The sequence below is a fragment of the Tasmannia lanceolata genome, unplaced genomic scaffold (genome assembly GCF_043159265.1).
Source record: "Tasmannia lanceolata isolate RefF3 unplaced genomic scaffold, GAP_Taslan_0.1 ptg000025l, whole genome shotgun sequence".
NCBI classification, from domain to species: Eukaryota; Viridiplantae; Streptophyta; class Magnoliopsida; order Canellales; family Winteraceae; genus Tasmannia; species Tasmannia lanceolata.
The window spans coordinates 13,350,454-13,364,548 of record NW_027518702.1 but is presented as its reverse complement, the minus strand read 5'-3'; the positions used below and the strand labels follow the sequence as shown (position 1 = coordinate 13,364,548).

Genomic DNA, 14,095 nt, shown 5'->3' with positions numbered 1-14,095 from the left:
TAAGTGAATTAATTGAGCGCGTGCTTAATTAAAGCTCAGGAGTTAAGTGAAAACCTATTGGTTGGCTTTAGCTAAAACCCTGTTGAAAAGTGAGACTGTATGGCTGCTCTCACATGCAATAGCCCATCCGCAAAATGCATTCATCATGGACGTTAGCAGCATCTTTCCCAATTTCCAATGCGGGACTATTCTTTTTATAGGGATTAGGGGAAGAGATAAAAAAAAAAAATTTAGAGTAGAGTGGCAGAGTACTAAATAAAAGAGTGTTTGATAAAATCTTTTTTTTTTTGTAATAAAAATACTAACAGACACCATTTCCCTAATTATAATAATAAGAATAATATCTTCACAAGTTAAATGAGTTCCAGGGTCACCACAAGCATAATCTAATGCTTCATGCTGTACACATATCTTATTTTTCTCCAGAAAGAAAAAAAGTATTCGATCTTCCCATGGAAATCTCAAAAACAACACCACTAAATAGACATAAGAATTGTCAATGAAACACAAAAACTTATAATTTTTTTCTTTCGCTTTATTCTTAGAGCAAGGAAAATGTTGGAACTTGAAACGATCAAAAGCTATCATTATCACACAATGTTGAGGGTGGACTGAGATATTCTCAATATATGGAAGGATAAGTTGTGTTTGGCAATCTTCTACCAGATATAAATGACTTGAACAGAAGCAATGCTCTTCCAGGTTGCGAATAGGGTACCATGTGAGCAGCACCTCTCACAGTAGCGAAGGTCAGTAGATTTCCATACTCAGTTGCCCAACCAGCAACCTTTCCACCAAAAATTGAAAAAGATGGAGAGTTAAAAAATGAATCAAAAAGATGAAAAACAGAAATCCATTTTGGCTCTACATTTTAACAATCTAGCTTGCATGCCCATTATTGCATAGTTGGACCCCTCACCTTTGGTTGATCTGGGTTTTCCATCAGATGGGTCCTAAGATGGATCCTCAATGGCTCAAAAATCACACTAATCATCCAATATGTATTTTTGGTCATTGAATGTGGACAGTAAAAACTATATACAGGCATTGGTCCTTGTTCAACAAAACAAATACATATTATTGGATATTAGGATTGTTTGAATATGTGATTTTGGACATTGATGATCAAGCATAGGGTCTATCGATTGAATCAACCAAAGAAGGGAGCAAATCAGGGCGCCACACTGTACATTAATGAGGTAGCTCTACTGTAGCATTCATCAGTGGTCCTAAACAACTTGGGACCCAACATACCCACTAGACATCTGTTTTGGAGGAGGGTATTTTGACCATTGTTTCACGTGTTAAAAAGTTTAAACCCAAGAATGTTTAACCATTTACTTGTGGTGGAGATGCAAGGGTCCAAAATTTTTTGGCCAGATTGGGTTCCTGTCATACAACTCATTTATCAATATTATTATAAGAAAATAACTAAGAATAAAGGAGGATAACCTGTCCTTTGTGGAACCAAGCACTATAAGTGACTGTGACCTTGAACTTTAGATCACGGGCTAGCTCACGGACGAGTGTTCTGGAGCCCAACAGTGGCACCACAGAGTCCTGGTCGCCACTGCAGTTCAAGAGACTTATCAATCATGGTGTGTTGTTCAAATTTCAATTAGACAAAAGTTTCTCATAATGAAATGCTCACCTGAAAACCCAGACAGGTATGCCATGTTGAATTATTGTTTTAAGCAAAGGTAGGATGTTGATTTCAGCATCAGTTGGATTGTAGTCCAGTAGTCTAGGCCATTTGAAAAAAAAAAAATCAGTTAATTTTTATTTTCCCACGCTGCTATTATACTACCACATGTAAATAAGTGTTAATTCACTGTTGCCAAGTTTTGAGAACCGTTAAATATAGTGATTAAGTCCTTACATTCAGTAATCAGTATGATTAAGTCCTTATTTTCCCACGCTGCTATTATACTACCACATGAAAATAAGTGTTAATTCACTATTGCCAAGTTTTGAGAACCGTTAAATATAGTGATTAAGTCCTTACATTCAGTATGCATTGTAAGCTAATGGTATTTTGGTCTTGAGTCCATTAATTTTTTTTTGTTCTGGCAGAGGAGATGAAATTTGAATAATTGTCTTCAATATCACACACTTGAAGCCATAATGACTAGGGGGAAAAACTCAAGTTTGTTTGATCCTTCTCAACCAGGGGGGGCGGATACAATTGCAAAGTTACAAGGGTCATTAAATAAAAAAAACAAAAAAGTAAATAACTTAAATATTGAAATAAGGAGAGAAAATGAGACAATTTATTTACCACTGTTATTCAAAGAGTGGCATAGAATATCATACAGGATATTCATTCGTATAAGTTGGATATTCAAGTCAGTTTGATTAACTCAGTCATCTGGTCACTCAGAATAAAATCATCTATATTTTTTTTCAGCAAGTAACATAGACGGAGGAAACATCTAAATTGACAAATACTGTGCGATGCAAATGCATTTTTTTCATGTTCTCTTTGTTGGGAAAGTTGTCTTGTTTCCTAAATTAACTAGGTAACCTAGTTGTGGTGGGAAACAAAAGAGGAAAGTTTTTCTAAATTTCCTCTTTCTAAAAACCTGTGTTTATAAAAGGGAGAAGAAATGTGTTTCTCTTTGGCGGGGAGGCTCTTTGTGTGGCTGCAAAGAGGAGGCAAGAGAGAGAGAGAGAAGAATGCTTCTTCTTGAGTTTATCTCTTGAGTTTCCTCTTGGGATTCTCTTGTGTACTATCTTGGGTGAGAGGACAAGGAAAGGATTGTGGTTTGCAAGTTTGTGGGTTTGCAGGGTATTCCCGTTATAATCCTTGTATATTGTTTTCTCATAGTGGAAGATCGTGTCCTCGCTCGCGGACGTAGGCATTTGGCCGAACCATGTAAAAATCTTGGTGTTCATCTTGTGGCTTGTGTTTATTTTTACTTTTCTATTTATTTGTGCATGATTGGATCGGATTTGCCCGATGGAATTTCTAAACACTCTTGGCAACTTTGCTTTAGTTAGAATTTTGAATCAAATACACCATCGCCATGCACACATAAGTTAGTGTGACTTCAGGAGTTCGCCTAGCTACAATATTAATGTTGGAAATACCAAAGACTGTCTAATAGAATAAACCAAGGTATCGGTCATTTAGGTAAGCTTAGTGTACTCACTCACTGCACATTGTCCATCTGTGGGGTAAATTGGTCCTGTTAGCATGAAGAGCATGTTGAACTTCCGGCAGGTTGAAATAAAAACTTCTTTCATAAGTCATGCATACATCAACCCCAATGCTGACCTTAGTAGCCTACAAGTTTGCAATATAATAGAGATGGTTTAATGACACAAACGAAAGGCAACACAAACTTTCCAATAGAAGAAATATCCAATTCGATGAAATTAAAGGACATACAATTTTCCGCAAACGCAGCTCTTGCTCGACAATTGATGGATAACAAACATCAAGGATCACATCATATGAATTTATGTAGTCGCCAACCACCTGATTCGCATCAGAAATTAATTTGAAGCACTCCTGAGAAACATTGTAGAGGCTACCAAAGATGTGATCATTGATATCACATTCTTTCATGATGGCAAGTCCAATTTCATCAGAAATCATCCCATGTGACCAGTAGAACTCAAAACTTGCAGCAAAATCCGTGTCAGCCTTCAGAAGAGGATTCCCTATCTGTTTAAGCAAATCATAACAATCATAACCGAAATATCGATATGAACATAGAGGGGACTAAAATTAAAGACGTGATAACATTCATTTTATGATTTATAGAAGCAAATGCATATGCATATACACATATTATATATGTATGTATATAGTATATATTTATATGTAACTATATATAGGGATTTGCTAGGCCATTTCAGGGAAAGCTATTTCGCAGCTGGCTTTTGCATGAGAGAACACCCTCACTGACTCACTTTTTAGCAGATTGTCTTACTCGTTTAATTCATCTGATGCAGTTGTTCTCACCTGCAAAAGTCGACCCCGAAATGGCTTTCTGCATAATTGCCTAGCAAATTCCATACATACATACATACCTACTAACAAACATACATACATACATACATACATAAGCACAAAGCTAAAGAACGAGAATTTTATTAGTGTACAAAATTTCCTTACAGCTACTCCTTTAATCTTGAACTTGAAACCGGTTGAATACTTGTTGTGGTTCAGCAGAGCAATAGCCAACTGTGGTATGTAATGCCCTATAATCAAGCCAATCCCTGTCAGAACCACTCAAACAGGAGTTTGAAACAAAGATAGTTCTAATGTTGTAAATGTTACCCAGACCTGCATAGCTTTCTCCAGATAGAAACAAATCCCTGGATTTGAACTCTGGAAATTTCTCAAACCATCCCATTAAGAATTCATGCATGTCATTAGCTGGAAAGAAAAAAAGATGGACATACTGCCTTATCAAGATACATAATTTTCTGTACAAAATATTTCTAGAGAGAGTTACAATAAGCCATTGGCTTTTTCAGGAGGATTCTTAACTGGGTTTGGCACAGAAAGTTTGAAACTGATTACTTAAATACCACTCATTAAATTAAAAAAAAGTAAATCTTGGATGTGGGTAGTTCACTTACCTGTAGAGGCATCATCGCATGTATAATCAGAAGTTCTATTTGAGTAAGACCATCCTACTCCAGCAGGAGATTCAACAAAAAGGAGATTTGATGCTACAGAAGAAACAAAGTCAATGGATTTGTAAACTATTATATTAAGTAGAATCGGTATCGGATTGGCATCAAATACAATGACAGTATTCATGGAAGAAACAATGATAGACAGGGCTGGAAGCCCTATAAAACTTTGTCATGCTGGAGAAAAATATTTTATTCAAATTATGAGAAAAGGACACCTTTATTCCAGGATTTTGGATTTCTCTGAAGACTTCGACCATCACCTCTAGGAAAAAATGGACCCAACGCTGTAAAGGCACCCCCGCCAATTGAAGAACAACCTGGGCCTAAACATAAGAGGTGCTATAATTTGTAACACTCAGAGATCAATAGGAAAATATTCCAAGATAAAACAACAAAAGAAGATTTCTTGTGAGAAGAGTTCTGCTTGAACCTTGAAACAAAGATGACATGCTTCAAATATATAAGTCAGATCAATATCATGTTCAGTGGCTGCCATTAATAATTTTGGATTCCAGTATGCTGTAAAGAAATGGTAAGGATGTCATTTCCATTTTTTCACCCCCTCCCCACCCTCCCCTCCCTCCCTCCTAGGAAATTTTTGAGACATTCTAACATTTTCGTGGAGATAACTAACTATATGCATATCTTGCAAGATTTTCAAAAACTTTCAAAAATTGTTTCTTCTTTATTTATTCAAATTCTTGGGACATTCATTTTTTGGAGATTTCAAAAGAAAATAGAGATATCTATGATAGAGTGGAATGAGCAACTTCTTGCATTTCTTGGAAATAAGAGTATTGGAATAAAAGCCAATTCACCTAACATACATACAAGCAAGTAGACAAACGTCGGTTAGAAGGAACCATTTCGATCAGAGTTGGGTAAGCACTTAACTAGAATGATTACAACAAAGGAAGAACATGAGCTCAAGAAAAGTGGTTTTAATATAGTTAATGATGTGATGAATCACAGCCAAATGGACCGTCCTAATGCAACCATATTTCTCTCCCTTATTTTCTATTAATAAAGACGTGTACATGGACGCGTTCTTTGTAACATTACAAGTCCAGTTGGGTTTCCTTTTACTTGGTTAAGTCTCGTTAGTCCATGTCTCTAGATTAATTAGAAGTGTTATCCTTCTCCTATTTTCAAGCATTGTGATGTTGGTCTCTCATAGCATAAGAGCAGCCATGAATGATAATAAAGGTAGACAACTTTAACTCAGAGCATTGTTCTGTACGGAGGTACAGGTTCCCTCGAAGAAACCTACTGTTAAACTTAGAAAATCCCCATTTCGTTCTCGTTGCCACAATACATAACAACAGAAAGAAGGTGAATAGCACCCAGTACATACCAGTGCCCCACATGAACCAGCTCCCTTAGCATATATAGGCAAGCATTAAAAACTCTGAAAAACTTACAAACATAGGAAACGATGAAAATTAAAGCTATGCAACCTAGGAACAACCCACAATGAGTAGAGAATTGAAATACATAATTCTAACGCAGTCAATGTTTGGAAAATGTAGCTCTCATAACTGCCATTGGGGCTCCGAAAATATGGTCAAAGAATATTTACCATCATTCTTTTATCTACCAAAATTGATCTCATTCATTATGTTAATTGCCTTTTCTTCCCTTTCTTTTGTTCTTTCCATTATGACTCTTTTTATCATAGTAAATGACAAGAATGCCCTCCGCCTTGTGAACCTTTCTTATTGACTTATTTGCCTTTTGTTATATCACATATTAGTTGAGAACAGAAAAAAGAAATTGGAGAATAACTGTGAATTTGATATGACATGTTCAACTAATCAGTGCAAGTAACCTTTGGTTCAAATCAAAGAAAATCCAGAAGAGAAAAGATGGTTCATGGATCCTTGCCGAAAGGAATATGTTTGGCTATTGACTATTGTAATGTAATAAATGTTCCGTAAATTATTGTTAGCAGAAAGTGTTGTAGCCTATCAATGACAATGCATAGATCAAGAAAAATGTTATCCCTCTTAATTTTCTATGGTTACAATCATACTATCTTTCAGAAATTTTAGTCACTGTAGCCTACTTTTAAAATGCTCGGATCTTCAAAAAGTAATGTGATTGGAGATGAAGGTTATTAGGTAATAATCTCAAAGCTGGTCCCTGGGGCAACAAGCCATATATAGGTATTCTCTGCAAAGGTTAATAGAGTTAATGATATGTATGTTCATCATTTTCCCATTAATAAAAATTGATGATGGGACACAAGTCACACAACTCCTAATGAACACAAATGGATTTAACAGAACTTAATTGCTAGCCTTCAGGCTACACAAGTGATAATTTTATATATAAAAGAAATAGGGATGATATGTTTCATCCAATAAGACCCACAGTATGGGGAAATAGTCCAAAGTTCTCAGGATATTGGGATTATTTTCCTTTCTTATATGTACTTTAATTAGTAATCACATCCTAAAATAGAATTATACTAATATGAAAAAAAACCTACATTTTGTTAAGACATAATTTTCTGTGAAAATTCTAACCAATGTCAACCAAAAAATAGAATTAAAACTCAAGTTGATAGATGGATGCAAACTAAAAATTACCAAAAAAAATCAGAAAAACATTTTTAGCAAAAAAATTTCTTTCGAAAAGAAAATTTCAAGGAAAAGCTTTCAGTCCATACATTCGTGAATTTTGATACTACGGTAGCTACTATTGAGAACTGAGGTTTTAAATTTCAGTTTCAGTTTTCGTTTCGATTTCGGTCACCATGGAAATGAAAATATTTCATTTCGGTTGGAAATTTCAGTGAAAATTCTTTTAAATTACGAAAACATATAGAAACATATGCAAATGATAGAATTTTAAAATGAAACTTAAGGAAATACTGGAATAAACATAAAAACACACTTGAAAATCATCAAATAAGCAAGAGAAAGATCTATAATGGTTTAACAACATCGAAAACCTAGTATAATGGATTGCCGTGCATGTCTGACAATTCTGTACATTTCACATGTAATTCATAGAAATATTTATATATAGGGATTTGCTAGGGACTTCCCTAGAAAGGCAGTTCGTAGCTGGCTGTTGCATGAGCAACCACGCATGCTCACTTTTCAGTAGATTTTGTCTTATTCATTTAATTCAACTAGGCGGCTGCTCTCTCATGCAACAGTCAGCTGCAAAATGCCTTTCTGCGAAAGTCCCTAGGAAATCCCTGATACATATTACATTACCAGATTTCACATGCAATTAATATAAATATAACTATGTAAAACATGCTGATATAGTATACCACTAATGCACTTTGGGTTTTGGTTTCGGTATGTGTTTCAGTGGGGATTGAAACAAAAATATTTTGGTCATCGTATGTCAGTTTCGGTGGAAAAACTCTTGAATATCTTTGTGATTCCTGCACTTCTGTGCTAATAAGAACACACAATCTACAAAAATATTGTTAAAAAATGTGACAAATGTCTTATATCCTCTTAAGCACAAACACTAAGTTAGGAATTCTAAACCTCCTACTTTCAATTATGATGGGAAAGTGAATATTAATCCACAGTTTCCTCTGATTGGACTAGATCGAGTAATACATTTTGTGGAGTACGCTCAACAGTTTCATGAGAACTGAAGGAGGACTGCAAAATCGAAACCCAATGGAAAGGTTCCTAATTTTGTTGCAAGGTCCGATACTTCACATCTTCAAGATGAATATTACCATAGGAGCCTTGCAATTATTTTTTCAAAACTTGCCATATCTTTCATGGGCCATAGGCTAAGCCGCATGATTAGTTTTTCTACATCATGTTGCAATGGAAACTAATCACCTAATGTTCTAGGCCATGGAAAGTAATATATAAGCAGAACCGGAAAAAAAAAATCCACAGTTTCTTAACATTTCTACCTGTAATACACTGAAACAAAAGTTTTCTTTGGATTATTCTGGAAAAAAATCCACAGTTTCTTAACAGCCCTACCTCTAATACACTGAAACAAAAGATTTCTTTGGATTAATATGTTAACCCAAATTTCAAATGCTAATCTAATCAGCCATTTCTTATACTGATAAGTATTACAACAGTTGAAAATTCGCAGGTAATGATTTACCAGAAAACCAAAAAGTAAAAAGAAATAAGAAATTGACATCCAAAATGGCAGATTAACAAGTAATTCTTTTTCATGAAATAAATACCAAACTAGGAGTGACAAATCAAATCAAATCAAATGTATCAGGGAAGAAGCTAAATTACACTACCAAAACCCAAAAAACCACTCAATAAGCATATGAAATAATCATAGAGAAACCACATAGCTAAGAGAAAGAAAATGAGGTAAACATAACAATCCCATCTTCAAACCCCATATTGTAGGGAATTTAACTGGGTAGAACTCACCCCTAAAAGCTAGCCTTAAGAGGGAGGGTGCCCATTCCTTTATAACCCATCCTGATCACCCGTCACTTATCCGATGTGGGACTATGTGCTTTTGCATGGAACCCAAACAATCCCCCCCTCCACGTGGAAGCAACGTGGACAATCTCGCCCCTCCACGCGCGGCAACGTGGGAACCACGAGATACTATGTTGGATAATGGTTTATTCGAACCCAAAAAATCTGCAACTTGAAATGAAAAAAACTCTTTCTGTTTGGAAATCAGAAATAAAATAGAACTTATCTGTTTGGTTGAAAACCCTTTGGAAATCGGATTGAAAAGAATAAGGCTGAGTCGTGCCACTGGTCACTCTCCTTAAGAATCGTATCCGCCCCCTACCGGTGCAACCGGGATTTGCGAACCGACGCTCCAAGATAAAACAGCCGAAATTGGCACCGGTCCACGTGCACTCGCTGACTGGTCCACCCAGAATCACCAACGGAACTGTGCTCAGAATGAACGAAACGAAGGAGGAAGAAGAACAGAACATAAAGCCTTGAGTTATAAATTTCAGAATATGCAAAAACGTCTGTGTAATTTTTGTTTTCAAAACAATCTGTCTCGTCCCCTTTTATAGACCTGAAAGTGTCTGTTGAGGAGATCCACTATTAAAACACACCCTTAAAGGCCAATAACGTTTTTTTCTCCCAACAGTCATTTTTGTGACCGTTGAGATTTTAAACGGTTCTTTGCAATTAAGGTGGTGTGTCCATATCAAAACCAAAGGGTAAAAATCAAAACGGTTTTTTTGCAATAAAAATAACCTTTTCATTTAAACCCAAACCCAGACCTCGGGCCACGGGCCTGCCCGGTGAGGCGCGCGCGCGTGTTTTTTACACATGGGCTTGTACTCTTCTAAAAGCCCAAGACCCAACAAATTCTAAAACCCCTTGAAGGCTCAAGCCTTTCTCCAACTCTCCATCTTATATGGATGAGAAAATTTCTCTTAAGCTCCTATGTGGGACTATTTATTTTGCCTTGATTTAGAGAGCACAACGTTCACACACACATCAAGGTCTTGGGTTCAAGTCTGGTTACACCTACGAGGAAAGGTTGAAGGAGTCTAACTCTACTCGTAATCGGTAACGTAATCTGTTTATCCTAAATATCGGTTGAAGTCCAAAAGACACCGGTATGAACCCGCTCTATTATTCTAATGTGCTCAGATACTTCCGTTTTCAAAACTGTAACTGTATTTTGAATCTTGTAGGGGATTGTTGGACAATTTCAAATATTTTAAATAGAAAAGTCAAAGATGCTTTTGCTTTGTGTTTAAAATTTGGAGGGAAGATTCAAATTAAAGTTCTCCCCCTCTTTCTTTGAAAACTAGAATCAATTGCATGAAGGGACATTCCCGCCCCCGGAGGGAAATCGGGGTTAACACGCCCTGAGCTCTGATACCATTTGTAGTGAATTTAACTGGGTAGAAGTCACCCCTAAAAGCTAGCCTTTAGAAGGAGGGTGCCCATTCCCTTGTAACCCATCCGCATGCAAGTCACTTAGCCGTTGTGGGACTATTTGCTTTTGTGTCACATGTCATACCATGAATTAAAGACAATAAAATCGAATGGGACCATAAACAATAAGCAAAAGTTTGATAACGCAAAAAAGACCCACATAGAAGTCATTCCAATAAAACAGAGGAACAAACCTCCATTCAACCAAAGAGTAAGGGGTTTCTTGTCTGCATCCCCATCAGCTTCAACAAAGTAGTAAAAGAGACTCCTCCCTGCCTTCTTATCCACATCCACATACCCACCAAACTGTCTAAAATCCACCTTTGTTTGGCCTGGTAACATAGAAACCAAATCCTCATTTGGGTAACCATCAACACCCAAAGCCAATAACACCAAGAAAAACCCACAAAACCAAAGACCCATCTCAGAAAAACTGCAAAAATATGAGCTAAAACTAGAGAATGTATCTATTTATCTTCTTCCATGGGTTGAAGAAGAAGATGAAAAGGCAGAGGGAAGTGTATTATGCCAATTGTGATAAGATATGCACGTGGAATTCTGATGTTTAGTACCAGCTTTTCAGTAGCAGTGTGAGTGAAGGCTGTTATTGACTAAAAATAGACTTTTGTTTTGGCTATTGATATTCGCACCTCCACATTTTTATAATTGCAGTAACTCTTCTTGTCTTTTATTACTTATCCAGCTGTCAAATGTCTATTACAAATCCAAAAAGCAATCTTAAGCCAATTAAAAACAGAAAAGACAAGTTGAGTTAGTGCATTTATCAAAACAAGGTAGTGCCATTATCTATGACCTTTACTTTTAGTCTTAGGCCGTGAGCTTTGGTTTTCTTACTTTTGGCTGGAAACTGGATACAAAAGTCAGGAAAAAACAGAACGTTATTTTGACCAAAGACCCATGATGGGCCCACTTCCAAACAAATATCTGATTGACAATCCTAGCCATTCGATCAGGTGCGCATTGAGTGCATTGTTTTACGCCCATTTTATGCTCATTTTACATCTTAAGAAACGGGAGAAGGAAATTTTTTCCACAATTTGGTACACACCCTATCTATGATGGCCCTTGCAAATGAATGGATTGGATCACCACAAAAAATGTGGGATCCATGTGTTTGAGCACTTAGCTTATATAAGCTTATATGAGCTCCAGCTCACGAACAGTGCAATTATAGTGCATTGATCAGACCAAGGACGTACTTGGGATTTGCTAAGGACCATCGCAGAAGGCATTTTGCGGATGGACTGTTGCATGTGAGAGCAGCCTCTCATGAACAAGACAAAATCTGCAGAAAACTAAACCCGTGAGGCTACTCTCACATGCAACGACTAGACCTGGCAAACGGGCGGGCCGAGCTGGGTTAGATCTGGCCAGTACAAGTCGTGGTCAAACGGACCGGGTTACAGGTCACTAAGCTTGGACCCACACCCGGCCCGTATGGGGGTCGACCTACTGGTCACCCGGTTTTTTTAATGAATTTTTGTATTTTTCTATTTTTTCAAGATTTTTATAGGTATTTGCTAGCCACCTTCTCCAAAGGCTACTTCTCGACCATCCTTTGCAAATTGTATGTGTTGAGAGATTAGTCTTATTAGACGTGGTGAAAACTGCACGGAAATACTATTTCTGGAAAGGTGGCTAGTAGTAATAATCACAGAAAAATTACGGAAAAAGTGCTACAATGTAGAAGAATTACGGAAAAAAGTATTAAAAATGGTACTTTTATGTGACAATTATGGAAAAAACTACAAAGAAGAGGTATAGAAATATGACAATTACAGAAAAATTAATTTGTTTCACTTCTAGGGCACCCGCGGGTCAACTTAGAAACGGATCACAAAATGTTGACCCGGAAATTACGGGTGGGCCGGGTCGACCCGTGTCCGGGTCAATTCTTGCCGGGTCTAGCAATGCCGTGAAATGCTTTCTAGGATTGTCCCTGGCAAATCCCAGTTTTATAAAGGAGATTTTTTCAGTGTTGCCTATTGTCTTTCACATGTTGGGATTCTATGATAAAATGATATTCACAGCCCCTTGTTTTGACATTTGCGCCCAATAACTTTGTCGCTTACTTGAATTTTGATTGGATCCTCTTATGTGGTAGGCCAACACAAGCCTTGTACACTACTACTATTGATCCCTCCATTTGCACATCTCATCTTGATGAATGAAAATGGCCATGAGGCCTTCCCACGTGGCAATGTGCTTATCATAGGGAGGGATGGAGTCAAGGGGGGGCATTATCAGACTGTGTTATCGTCCTAATCTCTCAATAATTGAACTTAAGGCTATGTATATTCATATATGTGATTTCCCGAACCACTATAAAAATTGTGCTTTCAAGCTCTCTCTTATCTCATCTCCTACACTTGTGGTGCTTGGTAACATCTTCGCTTATTCTTCTTTATTCCTTGAGTATTTATATTCAATTAGGTGCCGGTTTGGATGCCGAGAAGATTTTGATTTGGATTTCTCACCTTTGCAGCCCATTTTATGTTGTGATTTGGATCTGGACCAAATCCTTGGATATCCAAATCAGCGACTGACAGTGAAAAAATTCAGATTTCCAAATATGCTGTGGAAATAAGTAAATGGAAATCCACAAATCTGGCAGTTTCCTTCACCATCTTTGCTCCTCAACCTCTCCCCTCCACTAGGAAGTACGCCATTCCCTCTCTGCCTCCCTCAACATGAGTTGCCGGATCTATTCATTTTACATTCAAAACTCAATTCCAAATCCAAATACAAAATATGAGGTATCCAAACGGGTTCAACTTTAATTGATTTCAAAAATTAACAAAAAGTTTTTAAGAAATCCAATTCACTCCCCTCTGGGGTTGCTACCTAGAATTTCACGGGCTTACCAAAAAAAGGCTACAACATAGGGACTTTACTAAAAAAATGTTAACTAAATCGAGTTACATAAACAATCGCAAATTTCAGGGTCACCCCTCTCTCCCTCCTTGGACACACTCTTTCCATTCTAACAAAAAATCGGAAGAAAGTAAGGGCGTGTTGGGCAACCATCATAGATTGGGTTTTCACTGATTTTGTAGGTGAGAAGGTGAGAAAGCGATAAAATCTCGAAAATCTTGTCCAGGAACATGGCCCGCAAAGCATGTTTCTATTATTTCTATTTTTTGTTCACTCAGCCATATTCTCATCAATCCGTTTCTACCCGAATCTTCCAGCTAGAATGAAATGCCCTCACGCCCTATGTATCCTTCTGTTTAGCAGAAATTTTATATGAGAAATTATATGATGAAGGGCGGTATAAACATGTACTCATCATCCCATCCTTGATATTTGATCCGACAGTTGGACCAAATATCAAGGGTAGTAACCCCCCCCCCCCCCCCCACCCACCCACCCACCCTACGCACCCACCTTTTTTTTTTCCGATGACATAGGTATCCCCACCAATTTTGGCGTGGGTCTATTCCTTGTGGATGCGTGCAATCACCCATAAAGCACGCGCCGGGTAAGCCCAGGGGATTCGAACTTGCATCAATGGGGAGCATGCCTATGACTTTAAGCTA

The 14,095-nt window shown here is 37.3% G+C and overlaps 1 protein-coding gene across 1 annotated transcript; it reads right to left on the bottom strand.

Moving 5' to 3' along the window:
- Window positions 1-459: 459 nt before the first annotated feature.
- On the bottom strand, window positions 460-11,112 carry LOC143857978 (serine carboxypeptidase-like 42). The gene is made up of 10 exons (XM_077368548.1): window positions 10,730-11,112; window positions 4,869-4,976; window positions 4,594-4,686; window positions 4,295-4,387; window positions 4,124-4,209; window positions 3,392-3,670; window positions 3,153-3,286; window positions 1,652-1,744; window positions 1,453-1,570; window positions 460-787 (listed from the first exon to the last, which is right to left on the bottom strand). Exons 1-10 carry the CDS (start codon window positions 10,956-10,958, stop codon window positions 623-625), a joined length of 1,398 nt encoding a protein of 465 aa, XP_077224663.1. The 5' UTR covers window positions 10,959-11,112; the 3' UTR covers window positions 460-622.
- Window positions 11,113-14,095: the final 2,983 nt, after the last annotated feature.